Source organism: Tyto alba, unplaced genomic scaffold (assembly GCF_018691265.1).
Source record: "Tyto alba isolate M040663 unplaced genomic scaffold, T.alba_DEE_v4.0 Super-Scaffold_49, whole genome shotgun sequence".
NCBI classification, from domain to species: domain Eukaryota; kingdom Metazoa; phylum Chordata; class Aves; order Strigiformes; family Tytonidae; genus Tyto; species Tyto alba.
In genome coordinates this window covers 4,094,227-4,118,087 of record NW_024881325.1, presented here as the reverse complement: position 1 = coordinate 4,118,087, position 23,861 = coordinate 4,094,227, and the positions used below count along the sequence as shown (strand labels likewise).

The window sequence follows — 23,861 nt, the reverse complement described above, 5'->3', positions numbered from 1 at the left end:
ATAGCAAAAATATGTTTGTAGAACACTTATCTTCTGTACATACTTGCATGGTGTAGAGTAAACCACCTTCCTCACTCTGAATAGTGTCTAATCTCTAATGCTGCATATATAGGTGAACAGCTTAGAGAAGGGAAATTGCTGAAAGATTTATTGTCTTTCTTGATAAGAATCCAGGAAAAGAAAGGAAAACAAAAAATTATTTCATCTCTATAAGGGTTATTTCCAATTGGAAATGACAGTAGCAGAGGAGGATTTGCAGCTTTTGGAAGCAGAAACGTGAAGAATGGAAAAAGAGGTTAGAGATGGGAATGGCATTAAAATGGTGTCAAGTGTAGAAAGCGGGGAAAAGGCACATTTTTCATGGAGAATATGACTTGGAGCAAGGGGCAGGAAGATGACTTCAGTGGTAATATTTGGATTAATTGGAGTGAAGGAGGCTGGAAAGCACTGAAAGCTGATGATAGAATTGGTTGCTGTGGAACAAAGAAACTTGAAGTTTTGTCATTGTAAGAATTTTGGTTGCACTGAAGGAAGGTGTAAATGAAGGCTTTCATAGAAACCTTGCCTCTAGGAGGTACAGAGAATTGGAGACCCCATGGGAGGCAGAATGGGTTTCGAGATGAATTAGTCATGGTCACCAAAGAAGCAGGAGCAGGGTTGTTGATCTAGAAAGAGGTGAGAAGAAAATGGAGGGTTGGGGTTGGATGTTGACAAAGAGCAAGGAGCGATTTCCTTTTGTTGAAGGAGCTAGAGCAAAAAAGTAATCTCTTAATTGCAGAATATGGTGAGCTTTGCTAGAAAGCCTCCGTAGCAGGGATTTGTGAGTGGCTTTAGGCTTCAGCTTGTATGCCAAATGAAGCTGCCTGAGTGCTGGTTTAACTACCAGTGCAGTCCAGAGGTAGCCAGTGTGGGAGAGGTGTACACGGAGGTAGGTGGACCAGTTATGCAGTCAGATGGCTGAAAAGCAATGCAACAAGGAAGCAGACTTGTGTAAGAGAACTGAGCACTGCATAAATTTTTATAAAATCAGATTTCAGGCTGGTGAGTTGTGGAGAAAAGGGTGTTTGTTTGTTTTTGTTTTTTTTTTTTTTTTTTTTTTTTTTTAAAAAAACACAGTAGAAAAAAACACAGCATTTTCCCTGCTCTGCCTGGTGAGTTGCAAAGTGTGACCTGAGGGTTGCTGTGCTCGGTCATGTTGTGTTTGTCCAGTCCACAGGAGCGACTGCAGGATTGGTATCTCACATCACTTACTGCTATTCCTAGATGTTGTACAGGAAAGGCTGCAGGAGGTAGGTACACTTGCACATTGTCTTTTTTGCCCTGAAAGTTTGTAGAAATTGATGTGCTTATCAGCACTGAATTTGGTAATAAGGCAGCTTTTGGTGTAATGCTCTGGGGATAAAGATTGGGTTCTCCCCACTTTCTCCTTGTTCAATTATGCTATGGCAACCCTTAATTTATACTGAAAAAGCCTCTGAGCCGAAAGGCTCTTGTAGAGCTGATTACCTGTGGATTTTTAGGTCCCTTCTGGGCCCAGGTGTAATGCTCAAATAAAATCCCCAGCAACATATAGAAGATATTGCTTGATTTGTTGCTGGGTTTTTTTGAACTTTGCATACAGAAGCATATTTAAATAATGCTAAAATACACTGAAAGTGTTAATTCTGAAGTGATCAATGTGGAAATCAGCTGCTAAACGTGCTCCAAATGTAGAAGTGGCTGTTCATGGATTGATAAACTCCAAGTCTGTTTCCTGAAGGCACTGAGCCCACCACATTTAGTGTGCAGGACTGGATTTCTTGTCCTCTGTGTTGAAAGAATTAGAAGGATTACAGTGTGAATAGTTGCTGTTTTGTTTTGTTGTTTGTTTTTAAAAATCCTGTCTTGTCCAGTACACGGAAGTAAAAAGGCGATGATAACAGTATGATATTGATACACTGCTGTGTGCTGACTCACCACGTTGCAGATGGTTGCTGAGGGCAGCTATTTCTTCCTACCTATTTATTTTCATTGAAGTTGATTTTTATACCGACAGCTTCCTTTTTTATTTTCACTTTTTAAATTAAGAATGATGAGAGTTGAGTACAAAAAGGAAGTACTGCGTGTTGTTTGTATCCATTTGAAACATAATCAAAGTCCACTCCAAAGAAGATGAATTGTTGTGGAAATTCAGTTGATATGCTTTGCACATATTCAAGGAGGCATCTGCTTGTGATTTTGCTATTGTTGTTGTGCACTGATATATTCAGAGGAAAGATGTTAACAAGAGTGTTTCTCTTCCTGTGATGGTTGCTGCCTAGAAACTCAGTGTCCAGAAATAAGTTAACACTGAAAATGAGGGTATTGAAAGTGAATATTTGAGCACTGTGTATTTTCAAATTTCAAAGAAATATTAAATTCTTGTTCTTCTGACATTACAAAATTCAAAATATGATTCTCAAAGTTTCAATTAGCAGTTAAGATTCCACAGTACTCTATTGTTTGGGAACTAACCTGGTAGCATGCTTGTGGGGGGATCCTTTCTAATTAAGTTGCTGGGTGTCCATTGGTGCTGCAGTAATAGCAGGGTGAATCTTTCTCTTTAGTCACGGCTCCTCATGACCTTCATCATGACCTCCAGTCTGTCCAGGGTTTCTGACTAGCTTGAGCAGTAGAGGGAGAAAGTCTCATGTATACAGCTGTAATCTTGTAATCACTGATGAAAAATCACTATGCACAATTGAAAGAGTTGCTGGAAACGCTCTAATGGGTGAAACAATGGCTTGAAGTTACTTTTCAAACTGTTAACTGAAGAGGTTTGCGGAGATTTGCCATGCCTCCTCCCCCTCCCCCCCCCGCCCCGACTGAGTGAAAACTTCCGTTTTATTGGTAGTGTGATTTTTAGTATGCGGAAGTAGGGAGATTGCTTTGTTTCTCCAGTGCTTGGCACTGCTTCCATTAGAGTAGGTGATCCTTGGCAATCTATCCAAGCAGGATTTCTCTGGGGCAGATTGGCATTTTTTGAAAATAGGAAAGAGCATGTCCTACAGTATGCCTCAAGGCAGTACTGTGATTCTATGTGGGGAAAAAATTCCATTGTTTCACCTAGTAGTTCTGTGCTGATTAGACTGACTCAGAACTGCACCCTGAGATTTATTTTCAAGTCACATATGGTAGGTTTTAAGAACATAGCTTGTGACAAAACATCGCTTGGGCAGAAACACAGAGACAGCTGTGGAACGTGCCTGTAGTATCAGAAATAACATTGCTGTACTGTTGCCATCCTTGTGTCTGTATCAAAATCCATTATTTTTTTTTAACCTGTTTTTTGGATTTCAAGTTCAGTTTTGTTGTACTTTACTGATATTCCTCTTTAACCTTTTTTTTTTTTAGGTGAAATAAGTTTGGGGTGATAATGTATCAAGTCTCCTTCCCCAGCTCTCCATAAATGCCCACTGGATCATCTGCAGATGAAGGAGAGGGTCCAGATTTTTTTGATTGACATTGCTTAGTATTCTCTCCCTTTATTTCTTTAATGAGTGTAGCTAACTCCTTAATCCCTGCTACTTTTTAGCATTTGATTGCCCAGAGGGAGTTGTTTGCTGCTCTGAAAGTTGAGCAGAGGAGAGAAGCCCACTGTAGTTGGCATTTCCCTGAACCAAAGTTACCTGTCCTCTTTGTGTCAGACTGGCAGTGGCTGGAGCTGTCCCTGCTGTAGCCAGGACTGAAGAGGAAATACTGAGCAGAATAACCAGGCATTGAGTAATCCTGTGCAATGAAGTCCAAGCTGCTTCCGCGAATAGCTTAGGTCTGGAAGCCAGAGAAGTATCTTTGTTTTTTATTCTCTGGGTTATCTTGACCCTCCATTGCTGTAGGGATTGAAAAGATGACTGGTTTCAACCCGACAAATAACTGGCTTGGATCTGTTTTTTAAGAATTTAAAAGGAAGTTCATGGTGTTACAGTTGTGTGGCCAATGTGAAAATAGTCAGCAGCTCTAGGAGTGATGCTGAGATAGCCTGTGGCTAACTACCAATGGTCATGTCAGCACAGGCACTGACAACTGCTTCTGAGAATTGGATGCCACCACTTTATTTTGCCCTAACATGCAGAATCTGGAATGGAGACTTGCCATTTTGTGTCTTAATGGTGGTGGTGCATATTCTGGTGGTTATTCTAACCAAGCTGTTTGATCTTCACACTGTCTCCGCCATTCGAGTTCAGAGGAACTTGGACAGAAGCTCTTGTGGGAGGAAAAACTAGAATGGGGTCAATGAACATAGCGTTTTTTCATGACAAAGGGACTCGTGTTTTGCTGCTGCCAGTTTTGCCTACATGTAGGTTTTTATACAGTATAATTTTAGTGTGATTTATTAAAACAGTTTTTTGGAAAATTAGCCTATTTTTATAGCAGGATGGCAGTGTGTTACTCTTACGTGGACAAAGATTTTTTTTTTTTTTTCCTTCCTTTCACTTTATGGAAATACAGGTCTTATAGCAGGCACAGAGCATGCAGTTTGTCTGCAAGTGAACAAAACAGTATCTTACTAATTACTGGTACACACTACAGCATACTGTATTCTGCACGTAGGACTTGGCTGCTCCTTCCAAAGCATGTCCTGCAAGGAAGAGGCTACTAACCCTGTGGTGGTTTTGGCTTTTCAAAGCCTCTTGTAGCTGTAAGATAACAGTTGACAAAGGAGATCTGTGGAAACAGTATTTAGTCATTGTTTGACGAAGATCCAATTGCTGTGTCCCCACATCTGTTTATTTTTGTAGAATACAAGCTAGATGTAACACACTGGCTGAAGTTCCAACTGTGAAAAGAGAAGATTTCATCGTTTAGTAAAAAAATATATGAAGTAATTGTATTAAGTCATCAGAAAGTTATTAAAATCTGTCCTGCTAAGTGGTAAACAAGGCTGCTGAAAGAAAGTCTGAGCTGCTTCGGTCCTCCTCCTTTTGTAACCTACAGTTTGATTTTTGGAAAACAGCAATGCAGACTGTGATATGGCAGCAGCTGGGGTTATGCCCATACTGATCCCCCTTTACCCTTCCTTTCTATCCCTCTTCACTTGATCCTTTTCTCTCACCAGAGGTTCTGCCTCTAGTTTATTGCAAGTTATACACAACAACTTTGTTTAAAAAATTTGCACTAGAGACACTTGCAATTTGTGCAGTTCATGTGCAAGTTGGTATGTTGTCTGTGAAGTGTTACTTGAAAATATTACTGCTAGAATAGAAAAAAACAACTTTGAATTGGGAATGATAAGTGATCCTGGTTTGGCAGCATGAACCATGCTGTAGTCTGACTGTGCTGGTGTTAGGAGCTGTTCCTACAGCCACACAGCTGAAGACCGTGGCTGAAATTGGCTGTTTATGTGAGTGAAGACCGGTAGGATTATGCCATTAGCAGATCCTGCTTAGGAAAGAGAGTTGAGAAGATGTTTTTTATCCAGAATCACTGTACAGAGCTTACTGCATCCATGAGTTGCATGGTTTCCTACAGCTCATGAGTGCTTGAGTGTTTCTGACCACCCCAGGTAGCAGAAGGAAGGTTGCTGCTTCCAAACACATGGGTGGACCTGACAGGCATTCCTGGGAGTTGAACTGGGGATGGGCATCACTTTGTGGCTTGTGCCATGTACCTGTCATCCTTCCAAGTTTGCCAGGCATCATCACCTCTACTGTACTCCAGAAGGAATGCTATGCCTGTAAAGGAAAAATCTCTCATTTTTTTTTTTTTTTTAATTTTTAAAATCTAGCCTCTCTAAGGCTTCCATATAACATTTTTTAATACCACAGCATTTTCCTTTATTTTATGGCATTTTCTATAAAGAAGTACCACTTCCATAATCCAAATGTAAGCAAAATCTTTTGTACGCCTTTGCTACTTATAAAGTGGTATTATTAATTTAGATAGATAACTCCTTTGAGATTAACTTCATTAAAATTGTTTGAAGTAATGATGGAGCTCTAAGCCAGTGGTTTTGAGATGATTGTATCTTGGTAGGATTGGGTACTGTAAACTAAGGACTTTCCTTTCCTAAGCACTTTTTAACAATGGCACCCTGTGAAAATAGGCCACTGATGCTGGCAGGATAAATTCAGCCAAAAGTTCCATCTCATGCTTTACGTATAAATTAGTTATGGCCAAATTAAGTCAGTAGGAGACCTCTAATCTTCGATAACTCTACTAACTTAGGCTTTTTTTCAACATTATTTTAATTGTAAATTTTTAAAAATCTGATGGATTGGTGGTATCTAGTGCTGAAGTCACATAAACTTGCTCCTGGCCTGCTGCTGCTATATGCTAGTGTTAAATCTGCCCGAGAGAGACTGTCAGCACTGGAAGCAGTTAACGGAAACTTTAAAATAGGCCTTTAATATTAGAGTAAGAAATATGAGTAAGAAAATAAATGAGCCTTCAATAGATCTTGTAACTGAGGAAGGCAGGCTTTAATTAACAAGGAAAACTTGTACTTATGATTATTGAAAGTATGTGGTTTGTGAACATTTCTGATGAGGCAAACCTAACATGGATTTGCAAAGGGACATAACAGCAGAGAAAAACTGCAGTTTTGGACTGCAGGGATGAAGCATAGAGCACAGCATAGGGTAGTTCTTCTCTAATATCATTGAAGTGGGAGGTTTTTGGTCAATAATTATCATAGATTAGCAGAAGGATGTTAAAATAAAAGGATAAAAATAACAACAAAAAAAAGCTTGACCAAGGAGAAAATAATCTAAATGTTATCAACGGGCTAGAAAAAGTGTTTTATGGAAATACTAAAACATTAGAGTTGTTTTAGCTTCGTTGGGAACAAGTGAGACTATTCAGGACATCAGCTGCCATGATGACAAGGAAAGGTCTGATGGCACTATCAGGGGTTCGGGGCTGCTTCCCCAGCAGGCTGGCTGCCCCATCACTGCTGCTGTCCCAGGGCTGTTAGGTACCTGGGAGCATCAGCATCGACTGCTCTGCAGACTTTACCGGCTTGGCAGTTGTTGGGGCATGGGGTGCGCCGGTGCAGCTGGTTCACCCGCTGCCCAGCAGCCCCTTTGGCACCTGTTTGGGGCCACGGTTGGGTCAGCTCACTTGGAGAATCACATTTAGTTCCAGCAGACAGTGGATTGGCACCTCACCGGAAAAAGTCCGGGTTCTGACAAGGTCTGTGGTGGATATATGACGAGCCATATTCCAGCAGCGTGGTTGCTATTGAGAGGAGGAGTGTATTCCTGAAACCAGAGTTGTAGGCCAATTTCTACACAGGGAAATTGGTCTGTTCTGAGTTTGCTACCAAATTATCACAGTGGATTACATGTGCTTGACTTTCCTAAGACACCTGGTGCATTAGACTGGTCTTGATGATATGCTTCAGTTGGGAAATGAAACCCTGAGAGCTTTCAAGGATCTGAAATCAATTTCAGCAAATTATTGTATCAAAGTTTGCTTTGTGATCTCTCATTCTTTAACTTCTTAGAGCCACCACAACTTCTCCAGACAAATATCTCACTTATAGGTTTTATTGCTGTTTTCTGTTAAGGTGTGCAGATACAAGGGATGACTGATTTTGGTTATTAGCTTCTAATAAGCAGTCTTAATCTGAAATACATAAAAATATGTTTGATGTCACAATATACCTTTTTTCTTTTTTTCTTTTTTTTTTTTTTTTAATTAAATGTGACTTAGAGCTACTAATTTAAATACATCTTTGGTACTACTTTATTCCCCTGAAGTGTGGGCTGTATACAAAACCACAGAAAAGTCAACAAAGGCTCTTCATGCTTCTTATAGAAGTCTAGCTGGTTTGTTGTTCATTTCGTTTTCCTGGAACCATGCTTCATCTTTCCAGTCCCTTGCTAGTTTGCATCTGTAGGTAGGATTACTGCAGACAGGGTTTGAGTTCTTATATTCCCAAGTAATATCCAAGTTTAGCTATCCCCAGTGAATGACATCCCTGTGCCCTCCCAAACCTGGGAGAATGATGGGCAAGCCATTGAATGCAGAGGGCTGTTTTCTCAGTTACTGAACTCTTCTCTTCCTTCTCCTTTCAGCTTGAAGGAGGTTTGTTGAAACAACTTCAAGCTTGTGTTTTCAGATGCTAATGAAACAAGCACAGCGTACAGAAAACACTTCAAAATCTGCTAGCTGAGGCTACAGGCAGGCAGCGTTGTTGTGTGGAGCAGTGAGTGAGCATCACCCGTCTCTGTGGTTGGTTGCCTGGGGACACTTTGGGTGGCAGTGACCCTTCTTAGAGCTGGGCTTGGGTCCACTAGTCCTTCTGGAGGTAAAAGATGACAGCTACCTAAAAGATTATTGGCAAGTCTTGGAAGGGAAGGGTTAAATGTTTTCTTTGTGGCAGTGAAGGACTGGAAAGCTGCCAAGCATTTAGATTTGAAAAGCAGCTGGAGTTTAACTGCTCTTAGCAAGCAATTCAGTGCAGGAAGGAGGGAGACTGTAATAGTGTTACGCAGTGGCATTCCTAACTCTGTTGTTAAGTTGGTGATTTCCACCCCTACTCGCTGGGCTGGAGCTGAGAGCCCAGGCCCACCTGCTGCCCCGGTGCTGCAGGAGGAGCAGCCGGGTCCCCGATGAAGAAGGGAGGCTGGAAACACACAGGGGGAATGGAGTCCCTTCTTGTGCTCTTGGAGCTCCAAAATGGCTTGGTTTTATAGGTGATGAGATGACTGTTTGGAAGCAAGCCCGTTAACGGTGACTGACTTATTCCAGTTTTAAAATGGGGTATTCTGGATGGATTTAAAAAGTAGATCTCAGACTTATCAGTGCTCCCAGCTTTTGATCACAAGGCTCTTTCCAGCCTTCACAGCTGCTTCTACACCACTGATCTGTTTGTTTCTGTGAAGACATTGCACCACTGCTGCTGCCCGTGTGGGCTTGCACCAGTGCCAGACACCTGTGTTTGGTGCCCAGTGGACCGCTGGGCAAAGACCACCCATTTGGGTGGGAAGCTAAAGCCTGTGGGTCAGGAGGAGGTTGTAACCCTAGCCTAGGTTGTAAGCTTACAGTTGGAGAGCATCACTAGAGCAGGGCTGGATCCTTGTACGAGAAACTTAAACAAGAGTAAGTTGCCGTTTGTGCGCAGTTGTTAAGCCTTCCTGTGACAAAGGGTTTGGAGCATGTGCTTTGGAATTCACTCCGGATTGGATCAAATGTTTAAACAGATTGGATCGAATGTTTGAACAGCAAGCAATGTGTTATGTAATAGGACATACATACTGTAGCAAGACTTAATGCTGATTAAGTAGTTACAAGAGATTTAAATGGCTCCAGGATACGCTGTGGTAACTGAGTCTCAGCTCAGTTCTCTAATATTGTGCAGGAAAGAACCCCATGACAGTGTATTTCTTTGTTCTCCCGTGTTGCAATAAACCCATCCTTAATGTCACAGCTTCTATTTTTTTATTTAATGGTTTGCAAAGAAATCAATAAATCTTGAGCTGAATGTATTAGTAGGGTGGTGCCTCAGTGTTAATCACAGCTAAAGAAAACCCCGAGACATGTGTATCAATAGTAAGATGCTTTGTCATGGGGTAGGTGTTTGGATAATGAGAGGTCATGTTAAAAAAGAAAAAAAAAAAAAAACAACAAACAAACAAAAACAAACAAACAAACAAACAAAAAAAAAAAAAAACAATAACATCAACAACAAAACAAACAAACCCAAAAAACCCAGCCACAAAGCAGTCAGTTGGGCACATTTGCTACCAAAGTTTCAGTGTAGTTGTATGTCTTCCATTAATGCTTCAGAACTATTGGGAACATTATGTATAAATTATGATAAATAGCTAGTATGCTCTTTTTCCCCACTACCCCTGCCATCTCTGATTTTTGTTCCCTGTAGGACATTTGTCATGGAGTTCAACCTGACTGTGCTTGGGAATACTGGGCATGTCTCATGTGAATTAGAGCTCTTCAGATCTTGTCTCCTAGTCCAAAAAATAGTAAGACTGCAACTTCTGCTGGGAAAGAGAAATCAGGTCAGATCTGCTCAGTGGCTCCAAGTGCATAAAATGGGTGCACACCTGGCCCAGGTGTAGAAAAACCTCAAAAGGAGTGAGGTGAGGAACTTTTTTAGTAAGTTCTTTTAGCATTAATTGCAGAACAACCCAAGGTGCCAACACAAGTGTTCCTAGTGCTGTATTTGGGAGGCTTTTATCATGCTGCTGAGCTGTGCTAGGAGGACAGAGCTGCCTGCAGTAGCACCTTAGTTCGAATTTCTGTGAGCGCTGGGACAGGTGCTGCACTGGTGGGCTTGGAGCTTCTTGCCTTGTAGTTGCCACTGCTGGGGTTTGAGGGTTTGTTTGTTTTTGTTTGGTTGTTTTTTTTCTTCTGTTCCAAGAGGAAAATGGTATTTCAGAGAGGCACCTGGGAAGGGTTGACTTGGACTAGGATATGAGTCATCTCTCTCTTGGGTTTTTTTTGGCTCAGTAATTTTTTTCTGCATTAAATGCTATTAAAGCTTGACTTTGCTTTTGAAAACACACAAATAAAACACTGTTTCTTTGCTTCTAAGTGACCACAGTGCTGAGTCTTCCTCTTTCCTTCCCTATTTGTATGTACCTCTGTCTGCAGTCACACCAAGGCTTAGGAAGTCAAGCAGCTTTTCAGCAGATAGACCATTCATGGCATGACTTCCAACAGAAGAATGGAGAAGAGTCTAAACTACAGTACAGTATAATACCTACTTCATTTTTCCCCAGTGGGCTTGTGTGAACAAGACACCAAAACCACTTGCTATAAATTCTGGAAAAGGCACTGTGACTGATGCAGACTTTCTGTACTGGTTGTGTGGTCTATGTTTTGCAATATTTCTTTTGAATGTGTTTGTTGTAGAACACTGCTGAGAGTATGCTGATTTTTCTGTCACTTACATGAAGTGTTTTCTTAGTAGTTTCCCATGCAGTGTTTGGAGAAGAGGACTGGTGCTGGATACAGTCAGAAACAAACCAAAGATTTGTATCCAAATGATGATCTGTTTCTGTTGTGTAGGGCTGGAGAGGGGATATCTGTGGCTCATGAACTGATCTGAAGTATAAAAGCTGTGATGGTTACATTTGAGTAACTCAGTGACCACTGTATATCAATTAGAATAGTTGAATTCTGAACAAATATCATTACAAGTTTGGAGTGGTAGTTGTTACATCTTTTTCTATATATAGAAAACAGCTGTAGGTATAGCTGTGCCTGCCTGTCAGTCTCCAGCAGACTTGTTTTCATTTCCAGCATTCACTGTGTGGGATACGTGTGTGTATTGAGATATAGCCTGAATTTTATACAGTGGTTGTATGGGAAATAAAATTGTTTCTTTTCCCAATTTGAGTTTGCCTGACTCATGGTACCGACAGGTCTTTTATTTGTAAATCTTTCCTCATACAAAGGAGCATCTTATGCTGTACTGATACATGTGAACACATGATAACATAGGTGCCGGGGTGACTGGAGGCAGTCTCTCCTGTGAATGTGGAAGCAGAGCTAGGCCACCATGACATTTCTCCTTTGGATAAATAAAGAAATGTTTTTATACTGTTTTATAGTTCTTCTGTTGTAAGACCAGAGTAGCCAGAATTTTAAACCCCAGAATCTCTTGTAGTTCCTGCACCTGAGGAAGATGAGGGAGAGAAGGCCACTGTCAGAAGCCATGTGTGCCTGCTGGTCTGTCTGTCCACGCTGAAAGCATTTCCCTGTTGCCAGGGTCTGCAAAAGGCCTTGTCACACAGGTGATCTGTATTGCAGTAGTGAAAGTTCAGATTTCCAAAGCTTTTGCTGATACTTAGTAAACAGTTGGATCCAATGGAACATTTTTTCCCCCCACACAAATATTAGTGCTTTGTTTAATATGTATAATACAAATATATATATATATATATATGTATTTAAGAGCTTGTAACTTGAGAAATAGGGAAAAATTATTTTTGCTTTTTTCTGCAATCAATCTTAATATGGATGTCTTCTAGGAATATTTTATATCCCAGCCCTTAATGTATCACATAACTGTAATTGCCACAAGACCCCAGTCCTCACATGTGCAAAGGAAACAGTTAAAATCAGATGGGCAGCTGTGAATTTCACACACATTTTGCAACCGCTGGTCTTTGTAGCTTAAATAATGTGACTTGTTAATTGTGTTAATGTCTAGTGATTGACCTGAAGTTTTCTTTTTGTGCCTAGAAAAACTTTATGGTAAATATTTTGAGTTCTTAATTTCACCATTGGTTCCTGGGTAGATGGTGTAGCTTTGAGGTTGGCTCTTCTGGAGTGACAGCTGTGGGTATGAAGGCAGTGTTCAGAGAAACATCGGCTGAAGCACCTCCTTCAAAAAAGTGCTGAAGAAGGCGCTAAGTTATGTGTCCAAGGATGAGTCTTCCCAATTTTCATGCTGATATTTAATAAAATATCTAAGAGATAATATTTTATTGATTATTTTGGTAGACTTGGTAGTGCTAGGTTAACAGTTGGACTCGATCTTAAGGGTCTTTTCCAGCCTAAATAAGTCTATGATTTTCTTCTCCCCACAGCAACAGAATATATATCAGTTACTGTCCCTTCTGACTGCCCTGTATTTCTTCCAAAGAGTCTGCATCCTTTTTGTGAATCCTTCCCATGAAGAACACAAGAGGGAATGGTCATATATGGAAATATTTATATCATGAAGCATTAAATCCAATCCTAGAATGAGTAATAAATTTGAGCAGACAAAGTTTTGACTCTTGATGATGATGATGATGACGATGACGATGACATGTAAAATTAGGTGTGAGCATGTTTACTGCAGCAGGGAACTAGAACTGACCCATGACCTCATGAGCTGGTGGAGTTCAGGGTAACAGAAACTGTGCTAGTGACACAGCTTTGCTTGTAAGATCAGCCTCTGACTGTTCAGCGCCTGAAACAAAGGAGGGAATCCAGCTACCTGAGAACTTTTCCTCAATTATTTTAATTCTCAGTGTCAAATTATACATAACTTCAGATGCTGGGATGTATTAGAAAGGTAGGTGCTAGGGAGCAGGCTTTTGGCAGCGATGAAGGATGGTAGTTGTATTTTCAACATGCAGGCAAGGGTGGATTCAAACTGGTCCTGATGAAATCCCTGCTATTTCTAGCACTGGTGCTGCTGAGAGGGGCCCCTTGCAGAACTCTTCTGAGGCAAAGCTAAGGACATGAAAATGCTGAAGACAAGCTCTGTAGCAGCAGGAGTAGGGCTTTCTATGGCCTTTAGATGAGGCAAAATCACTTTCGGATCACAGTCTTTTCCCAGGCAGGATGGATGGGAGGCTTCTGCATAGCGGGAATATTCTCTAGGTTGGGAGGTGTGACCTCTCCCCTGTGCACAGGGCTTGCTCAGGGCAGAGGAGGAAGGAAGAAGCTAGTGAAGCAACAAGAGTCACAGAAAGGCTCAAACTCATCAGTAGGTCAGCTCACCTTTTCTATAGACTTGAGGAACAGTACAGCACCACCTGTGAGAACATGTGCAATATACGTATGTTTGTCTTAAAATGCATGAATACCACTTTCTGTATGGGTAATAGAAACATCTGATCAAGGTGGGATACCGTAGATTCTCGTAGAAAAAAATCTCACCATTTTGTCAGTTACGTGAGATAGTATGGCACCTAATTTAACCTTGCAGCTTGCAAGCATGCACATTTATTTGACAAGAAAATGCTAAGAGCAAACTGAATGTACAACTTGCTAAACAGCCAATAAATCTGTCTTCCTTCCCTAGTCAGGAAACGAGCTATTTTTAAATCTGGCCTTCCTGTACATATTGAAATAGAATGTTTTTTCTTGTGTTATACAGAGCACGGCAATACTTTTACGTTAAATAATGAGCTCTTGCTGTTGCTCTGAATTAAATGGGCAGGACTGGACAGAAACCATTCTTTATCCAGAAAACATTGGCTCCAGTGACTTCTCCAGGCATTGACCTCTGCAAAGATTAGATCATCCAGGGAGGAAGAGGAGCAAAGGAACCTGAATGGTGGAGAGAGAAGCTTGCCAGTAAATTTGTGGGACATCTTCCATTGCATTTCACTTTGGAATGGGAAAAATTACAGATAAGATTTCCTAATTTGTATGAAACTCAGTTTGATGCAAGAGGTTAAACAGTTAGGATTATCTGGCTGGAGGCTCGTTCTGTCAAAGGCAAGAGGTCTTCACTGCAGTTGTTAAGGAGAAGTTAAGATGTGAATTCATGTCAGCCTGTAGCCTTCAGCTATCTGTGGCACATCTTCCCCCCTGGACCTGGGTTTGTGCAAAGATAGAGCAAATGCTTGCTTAGGCATGGAATATGGAATGTAGCAACTTTTCATTTGCATTGTTGTACCGTAGTGTCTGATTTTAGTAATAAATGTTTATTTTAGCTTCTCAGTGTGCTGGGAAGAAGTGGTCTTCTCTTCATTGCTAAAAATAAGCAGACAAGTTTATATAGTCTAACCTTTACCTGACACGTGAGGGAACTATAATTTAAATTTATTGGTCTTAACAGTTGCAGGTGATTCTTTGTTTGTGTTCAGAACATGACAGATTCAAGTCTTGGCATATGCTTCTGCCACAAACATTTCCTTTATCTCTTAGCTTTCTATAGATGCCTGTTGATATCTATGTTGTATTACTTCTGTATATTCCTGCTGCACCCTTGCAAGAGGACTGAGACCATATTTTATTCATTGCTGACATTCTTGTTTCTAACCAGAAGTGGAGAACACTAATAGAATCTGAGTTAGTATACCAGAGGATGAATCTTCCTTAGCTAGGCTGCTGGATAGCTTAAAACAGATATAAGATATCATAATCTAACTAGATGAATTGATAGGCTGCCTCTTTCATGAGTTTGTGTTTGTTTTGTGATGATTTAGATCTGCTTCAAAAGCCATCTTGTCACTTCACAGGTATGACTACTAAAATATCTGGATACTAATTTTACAGGAAACTATACTGCCTATTTGCCTATCTCTGAAGATATCTCTGGTAATGTTTTAGAACATATTTTTCACTTTGCTTTAATTATTTAAAGATGTGGCTAGAAGGAAAATAATAGAAAAAATAACAGCTAAGTACAGTGAGCCACTCATATAGCTGGGTATGTGATAGCTCAATTTATTTGTGTATATTCACAAAAGATCTAAAGATCATACTATACCAATATGTTGATTTTTACTACTTATCTATCCTGAAACAATAATGCTGATTTTTTTTTTTTTTTTTTTTTTTTTTTAAGTTCTTATTTAAGGTCTTGCATAAGTCTTGGGGCAGAGGGGAGGAAACATTTTATAAGTCAACCACAGTTGCTGTTTTTCTACCTTGGATTTCATTTAAGCTTTAATTCAGTGTCTCTTTCCAAAGGAATTCATTAGAACATATTGCAAATTATTGCACTGGCCATAAAGAAAAGGTCTGTTGAAAAGCAGCAGCAAATACACGTCCAGATAAGAATGTCTGGAGTCATCTGAATCTGTCTTTTTATTGTGAAAAGGCCCTTCTTGTGTGTTAGCAGATTCAGGCATTGAATTCTGATCTGGAAGACTTTCGTCTGTTGCTTACAACCAGTGAGACAACATAGGTGTGAATGCTGCTTTCCTTGCTTGCTCATTAACTTTTATTTGAGTCAAGGGTGAGAATTTGTAAGAGAGCAAGAAAACAAAATCTAATTATTGTGTAAATTACTTGGTTTTCTGTAATTTAGGGGTGGGGGGGGAGGGCCGGCAGAGGGGAGGGAAGAGTTTCGGTTTGAATAGAATCCAATTGATTACTGCACATAAGAAAAGATCAAATTTTGAAATTTAATTGTCGTTGACCAAATCAGCATAATTTTGGGGTTGGTTTGTTTTCCAAGGTTAATCAGAATGTGGAGATCCAAAGAGCCCGTCTGCGAGATGATATTAAGGAATATAAATTCAGAGAAGCACGTTTGCTGCAAGACTACACTGAGCTTGAAGAGGAAAACATCTGTCTTCAGAAACAAGTGTCTGTTCTGAAGCAAAATCAGGCAAGTTTTTCAAAATACTTAGCGTTGCTTTGATAGCACCAGTTAATTTGTGTGTTACAGTGTGGTTGTATCTTGTCTGAACATCGAACCACTTCTTCTTCATGTTTGTATTGCTTTTGAGACTATAAGCACTATCTTTTAGTACCAAGAGCTGTTTCAAAATGTTAAAGTCCTTTCTGCTTCTGTTTATACACAGTCACAAGACTTTGTTTTTACTTTGACCTCCAAGTCCCTCCACTGCTTCCTCTCTCTTTGATGGAAGTGAAATCTCTACCAGTCTGCTTTGTTACTTGGTTTAGTCTTTTTGCTACACTAGGTTTTCAATGTCTCTTTGCAATACTGTCCATCCATCCATCAAATTGTACAGTATCTGTAACTTGGTTATTTCTGAACATATGTTTTTATTGCTACTTAGTGCTTACATTATCTTTCCAGTTCTGTACTCCTCCTCTCTTCTAGCTACTTTCATTAAACATGGACTACCGTTACAGTTGCTCTAAACTGTCAGACCTGTGTGATTGCTCATCTGAAAAGTCATGTTTAATTGCCCAGTTCCAGCTATTTTTAGAATTTTAGAAAGCTGCATTTTTGGTACAACTCAAGAATCTCCCTGAGTTATCATTTTCAGAGGTAACTAGATGAGATGTTGTCTTTGGCACAGTTCACTCATCTTCATCTATCAATTGGGGACTTGCTGTTTTTATTGTTCAGATATCTGCCACTCTCACTATATAAATAAAACTCAAGGTTCAGTTGAGAAAATGGTATAATATTCCTGAAATAAGAGCTCTTGAAGAACACAGTAGAGTTAATACCATATGTTGTAGTGAGCACATTGCAAAAGCTTATTAGGATTTGCTTCAGAGCTCCTCCAGTGTTCTGACTGAAAGCTGCCCTACCAAGTGAAGTATTTGGGATATTGAATGTATTTCATTTATCTCCAGGTGAAACTCCATGTCAATGCTGCATTACTTTGGCCTCACTGCTGTGCCCAAAGTGGGGTTCCAGGTTGGACCTGTTCTCACATGAATATATTTGATCTAATTACACTGTTTTGGGTGCCCTGGCATCATGCAGTAGGGAGGAAAGAGTTATTACATTCTAAATGCAGACTGGAAGAGGCAGTGATCTGGTAAAATCCAACCTATGTAGTTGGTTACTTCTATTCCTTACCTTTTCTTGTCTCATTCGCTGTATTCAGAGGAGTGAAAGTTCCCAGCTCCAAGTTCACATTCTAAAATAAGGATATTCAAGAATGCTGTCATTCTGTGCTGAGCCAAATTTAACCTCAGATGCTATCTTGTCAGTTGCTGTGTTTGTATTCTGGAACCACTGAAAATAGATTGCAACAAATATTTGAGCTCAGTGGACACATACAGAACCAAGAGCTAACTCTTTTAGCGGCAGTGGATTATTTAATTTTCTGCCTTGTCCTAATCCTACTTGATGAATATTGTTAAGCTCTAGTTATACTGTTGACATAACTAGAAGAAGCTGTCAAGTTTTCCCAGGCTTAACTTGCAAAACTGAATTAACATGATCGGTTCCGGGCTTTTAAGTCGGGTGTGGTTCGGCGTTACCAGCTTGGTGTATGTTGGCATCTAAAACTCCTTTAGCAGTTGGCAAAAATAAACAGGGCCATATATCATGTGTTACGTTTTCCTTCCTTTCATGGTAAGGAAAAGCTATTCTTTAGTATTTTTTTTTTCCCCCAAGAGATTAAAAATTTTACCCTAATGGTTGGTGTTCAGAATTTCAGTGCAAGAGGTTTAAAAGAAATGCAATTTTACAGGTAAAAACTTAGAGCGTGCCATCAGATTTCATGTAGAAGCACTGTGAGTCTGAAATGTAGAGTCTGAATTGTAGTGCTCTCAAGATGTGCTGAAATGATGATGACAGAAATAATAAAACATTTTATTTTGAATGTATAACAGCAGAGTTTGATTGATAGGTGCATCCCAACAGTTTTAAGTGCAGTGGCATATTCTAACAGCAGTGCAACAGTGTGAGAAGCGTAGCTTTGTGATCCTGGATTTTGGAAATGTTGAGCTTGAATTTGTGGGAAGGTTGGCCAGGGAGTTTGTTAATCAAACAGAGAAGGAGTTTGCATAATGTGCTAGGAAAGCCTGTTTTGTGATGCCTCTGTATCACACTATATCTCCCACCCGTTTTAATTAAGATGGAATAGATCAGCTCATTTGACAGTTTGCTTAGAAATTTTATTCCATGGTCTGTGTGAAGGTAAATTATGTAACTGGTGTTTACCATCATAGTGCCAAAACTAGACTCCAGAACTGAAAAAATGATTCTGTTCTCACCATATTTAGCAAATCAGACATTCAAAAATAAAATTACTAGGTGCCTTGCAGGCAGACATTTTCATTATGATTTTTTTTTACCCTCCATTTGCTTATGTTCAGGTGGAGTTTGAAGGCCTGAAGCATGAAATAAAAAGACTTGAAGAGGAAACTGAATTTCTCAACAGCCAGCTAGAAGATGCCATACGGCTGAAGGAGATCTCTGAACGCCAGCTTGAGGAGGCCTTAGAGACGCTGAAGACAGAGCGGGAGCAGAAGAACAATCTTCGTAAGGAGCTCTCTCACTACATGAACATCAATGACTCCATGTACAACAGCCACCTGAACATCTCTTTGGATGGACTGAAGTTCAGTGATGAAGCCACAGAGCCCAATAATGAAATCATGAATGGTTTTGAACAAAACTGCCTCAGCAAACTCGGCAATGGCAAGAATAGTACATCAACGCCCAAGAAAAATGACAGCTTCCCTCCAGCCCCAAGTCTGGTTTCAGATCTTCTGAGTGAATTAAACATTTCTGAAATCCAGAAGTTAAAACAACAGCTTGTACAGGTAAATAGGTTTCCCAAACAACTGTTTACTTCCAAGTAGCTACTGGAGTTTATTTGGGCTGTAATTTCAGTCTTTTCAATATCTCACATGGCCACCACACAGTATGAACTATATTTGGAAAGGCTCTGATTGATTTAGAATTTGAGGTTGTTAGATGCTTGTCAGCAGAAACTTTTTTTTTTTCACTGTATACGAAGAAGCTAGCAGTCATGTCCTGTGTTTGAAGGAAAGTTGTAATGCATATTTCTGTGCAGTACATGCTGTATCTTCTTCATTATATCACTAGCAAGAAAGATAGTATTTTGTTTAAAAACTGCAAGTTACTCCACTCATCTTCATCAAAAGAAGTTTCATACATCATAACAATTTTCTGTAATTAGTTCAAAGAACATGAAGTTTTAACCAGTACCAAGTATTTCTGTGTTATATTTGTGCTATTGGAGGGTTGGAGAGTTTGAAACAAGGTACGTATTTGTGTTGCCTAGAAATGTTTTAAAGTTATTTTGTCACACATTTTTAAAGCGTTCTGTAAAAAAGCCTTTGTGGAAAAAATTGCGGGACATTTTCAAAATGAGAAATTTCAGAGAATAAACTTTTAAAGTTTTGATATTTCTGAGTCTTTCATAGAGCTTCAAGCCTCCACCATAGACTAGCTGCATGTTTTCTAATACTTACTTGATAATTTGATAGATAACAGTAAACTGTAGCTTATTTTCAGCTGAAAGGATGTTTTCAGGAGACCATCAGCTATGGAAGAAATTTTTTAAAAAAACATGCATTTTGAGGTGGAAATGAAAAAGAACTGGCAAGGAACACTGCTTGAAATAGTTTTAGAATAGATCAAATAGTCTTTTCCATAACATGCAAGTGTCGACATTATGGACCTCAGCGAAGTTGCTGTCTCTTATTAAAACACTATTTAAGTGATACAGTTTGCTTTATGTAGATGTCTGTGTTCATGCATTTCAGATGGAAAGAGAAAAGGTGAACTTGTTAACAACGCTACAGGAATCTCAGAAGCAGCTGGAAAATACACGGGGGGCCCTCTCAGAGCAGCATGAGAAAGTTGGCAGGCTTACAGAAAACCTGAACGCAATGAAGAAGCTCCAGGTCAGCAAAGAACGTCAGTCTGCCCTTGACAATGAGAAGGACCGAGACAGCCATGAAGATGGAGACTATTATGAAGTTGACATCAATGGGCCAGAGATCCTGGAGTGCAAGTACAAAGTGGCTCTGGCAGAGATTACTGACCTAAAAGAAGAGCTCAAAAATCTTAAGGCCAAATACAAAGAATGTGAGTCGAAGTATGAGGAAGAGAAGAGCAGATATGAGACTGAGAGCCAAGCTCTCACCGAAAAGATCACCTCACTAGAAAAATCCAGTAGGCATGATAGGGAACAGATGGCCAGACTGGAGAAGGAGCTGAAGAAAGTCAGTGATGTTGCTGGAGAAACACAGGGCAGCCTCAGTGTGGCCCAAGATGAACTAGTCACCTTCAGTGAAGAGCTGGCCAATTTATACCACCATGTTTGCATGTGCAACAATGAAACTCCAAACAGGGTGATGCTGGATTACTACAAGGAAGGTAAAGGTGGGCGCAATAGTCCAGAGACCAAGGGAAGAAGGTCTCCCATTCTTCTTTCTAAAGGGCTGTTAACTATAGAGCTGGGAAAGGCAGAGAATGGAAGTGGTGACAGCAGCCCATCTCCAGTGTCATCTCTGCCGTCTCCTGTGTCAGATCCTCGGAAGGAACCAATGAACATTTACAACTTGATTGCTATAATCCGGGATCAGATCAAACACCTGCAAGCTGCTGTGGACAGAACAACCGAGTTGTCCAGGCAGCGTGTTGCCACTCAAGAACTTGGACCAGTGGTGGACAAAGACAAGGAAGCTCTCATGGAAGAAATCCTGAAGTTGAAGTCCCTGCTGAGCACCAAGAGAGAACAGATAGCTACTCTGAGAACTGTGCTGAAAGCCAACAAACAGGTAACGAGGTCTTACAGATGTGAAGGTTGTAGCATCAGGAAATTAGGTCATGAACACAAGAGAATTTATCTTTGATGTCATACTGCCATACCCTCAACTCAGTGGGGCTTTTGTTGCTGATATTTGTTTGGTACAAAGCTGAAGCAGGCTGTTTCATTAGAGGCATGCAGCTGTCTTACTATAAAGCTGAGCACTGGGGCTTTAACTGACCTTTGCTTGTCACATACCTATGAGACTTTTCATTAAGCTTAAGGTAGCTTCAATGTACTGCCTATTTGAATTATATCAGATTATATTTAATGTAAGACACCTAAAATTAAGATGTAAATCTTACTTTCTACTTGAAAGAATTCTAGTAGTTACCCTTAAAAGAGTTCTTAAACTTAAGTACTCTCTCTAATTGCAAAATAAAAGAAAGTCTTCCAAGATGAGGATGTAATACAAGAACATGGTCAAAATAACAGAGGTGAAAGGTAAAATTAGTCTTTGAGGACTGGGCTGCACAATTTGATACACATTAGCAGTGCAGTACATAAAAATAACTGCTATTAAGACACCATGTGACACGCTTCATTGTCTCTTCTAAAGTTAAAGTAATGCGAGTTGAAGTTGTCTTCCAAAAAAACCAGTCTAGTAGGTACTGCCAATTTTCTTTTGTACATTTTAACAAAGGTGTCCCAAAATGTAAGATAGGCAAAATGCTGTAAGAGTTAGAGAACTGTGCAAGTGATTGATGAATGTGTTTAACTATAGAAATACTAAATAGACTATTTTGTTCTTTTGTGTTGAAATATATAAAGTTTAATTTCTTTTAGTAGTTGGAGATAGGTGTCACTAGATGTGTATTCTGTAACTTCCTAGATGCTGCTGCATGGTTTATGGGAGTAGGAGACCCATATATCTGAGCTGTTTTCAGTGTTCAAAATGAAATTTTATTTAATCTGTACAAGAAAAGTCAACCAGAAGTTTAACATTCCACACATAGCACAAAGGAAATGTTTCGGTATGTAAATAGTGATCAGAAATCTCTTAGCAAGACACTTTGTAGAGAGTTTCATTAACTAGTACGTTTCTGTTCTTCTTGGTAAACAATAGACTGCAGAGGTAGCCCTTGCCAACTTAAAAAGCAAGTATGAAAATGAGAAAGCTATGGTTACGGAGACAATGATGAAACTGCGAAATGAACTGAAGGCTTTGAAAGAAGATGCTGCTACTTTCTCTTCCCTGAGAGCAATGTTTGCTACAAGGTAAAGAACATATGAACTCTGCAAAATGTCATTCCTTGCTTGTGTGGAGGAAGAGCTGAATCCACCTACCCATGCAGGGAGTGGTGGGGTGGGGTGCCTTTTTTCAAGTTCATTGCTTACAGTGTTTGTCTGTGATACGTTCTGATTGATGAGGAAAATGCCAGAGATACAGTATGTTGCTACAAAACAATAATTGGTTGTGGTGGTATTTAATTCGGGTATGAGATTATCCCCAGTTCTTGAAGTCATTAACTCTGAGAAGGAGTGACATTTAACAATACAGAATGAGTATTTATTACACAATGAAGATGTGACCCTGCCTGACCTGTAATGATCCAGAAAAAAGTAAAGATCTTGTACACGTCTTAGTATTCTTAGATTGTTGACCCTGCAGTTGGCATCTCTTTCATTTCATTTACATGTGAGCTGATTTGGGTTGCATGTGTCTTTGGAATTTGCTTCTGCTTCTGAGTTGTGCTTTGTGGTGTTAACAGACAAAAAATACCTCCTGACACGTCACATGCTGTAGAAGTGATAAATGCTATTTTGATCTGCATGTTTCTACTGTCATTGATTTTTTTTTTTTATTTTTTTAAAAAAATTTCCCTGAAGTCTACGTGTTTCTTTTGGGGAATGTTGAGGCAGCAACATCATGTTACAAAACCCAGATCTGCTTCACAGTAAAGTTGTTCGTGTTCATTCAGCTGGCTCCTCTGTGTAGATGATCATGTAAAACAGGAAGAGAAAACTCTTTATCTAAAAGTTGCCAGTCCCAGCTGGGTGAGATTCACAGGGACACCTCTGGCAATATTCATTTGCCTGCACATTCCATGCATTGCCTAAAGAAGATTGAGGAGAGAGACTGTAAAGGATGCTGTTTAATGTAACCTAAATACTTGCTTTTAAGCTAACCCAAGGGCATGGGAGAGTCTGTATGTGCTGTATGCTGGTTTGTTCTCTGCCTTCTCTGGACACTTTTTTTTTTTTTTTTAAAAAAAAAAAAAAAAAACTAAAAAGAACAAACAGCTTTTCTTTCTGTCATCTGCTGAAAAGTATCATAGTAAGGAATCACAAGGGTGCTTATCACAATTCCTGAGGCTTTTCTCTATGGTCTTTTGTGGGGTTGATTCTGCAGCAGCTCTTACGTTCCTTGAGTAATCTTAGGCTTCCTGGTGATTCAGCCTTTCTCAGCGATATATATGCATGTGGGTAAGCATGGAAAGGAGAAATGGATACCAAGAAATGCTAAAGGTTGAATTGTGGTGGCTTGTTACGCTAGAGAAAGGAATGCCCTGTACATTCTGGATTTGTCCTACTTTCTTTCTTCTCGGTCTCCTTTTCTGGAGTATAATTACTATGCAAAAATTGCAATCTCTTTGTTAGTTGTACATCATCTTGAAGCTGAGAGGAAGGAGAAACAGCATATTGTTAATTTTCAGTTATTATTCCTAGATGCAGATAGCTAGCTGTCTAAATTACACATAACTGCAGTATGTTTTCCCTACACATTTGTTTTCCTGCCTCAGTGTGAAAGTGAGAGTGTGACTGTGAACTGGTTTGGAGAGGAAGAATTGTAAGAGAAATGCCAGAGGGGTAATTCTCTCTCTGCCTTTTTTTTTGGTGTATTATCTAGAGGTCAGTCTTGTCCTTTTACTGGGAATACATTAGTAAGGATTCCTTGGCATGGGGAAATTAGAGGCAGAATAAGTTTTTCTGAAAACAACAGATTTAAGAGCTCTGTTCTGGAGCTCTCATGGGGCGTTGTGG

The 23,861-nt window shown here is 39.8% G+C and overlaps 1 protein-coding gene across 3 annotated transcripts in view; it reads left to right on the top strand.

Moving 5' to 3' along the window:
• Window positions 1-23,861, top strand: part of BICD2 (BICD cargo adaptor 2) — a 96,298-nt gene that overhangs the window by 56,136 nt on the left and 16,301 nt on the right. For all 3 annotated transcript variants that reach the window (XM_042807015.1, XM_042807017.1, XM_042807016.1), the window contains exons 3-6: window positions 15,836-15,988; window positions 18,409-18,858; window positions 19,828-20,847; window positions 21,943-22,094. In XM_042807015.1, coding sequence (XP_042662949.1) covers window positions 15,836-15,988; window positions 18,409-18,858; window positions 19,828-20,847; window positions 21,943-22,094 — 1,775 coding nt within the window. The remainder of the gene's footprint in view (window positions 1-15,835; window positions 15,989-18,408; window positions 18,859-19,827; window positions 20,848-21,942; window positions 22,095-23,861) is intronic.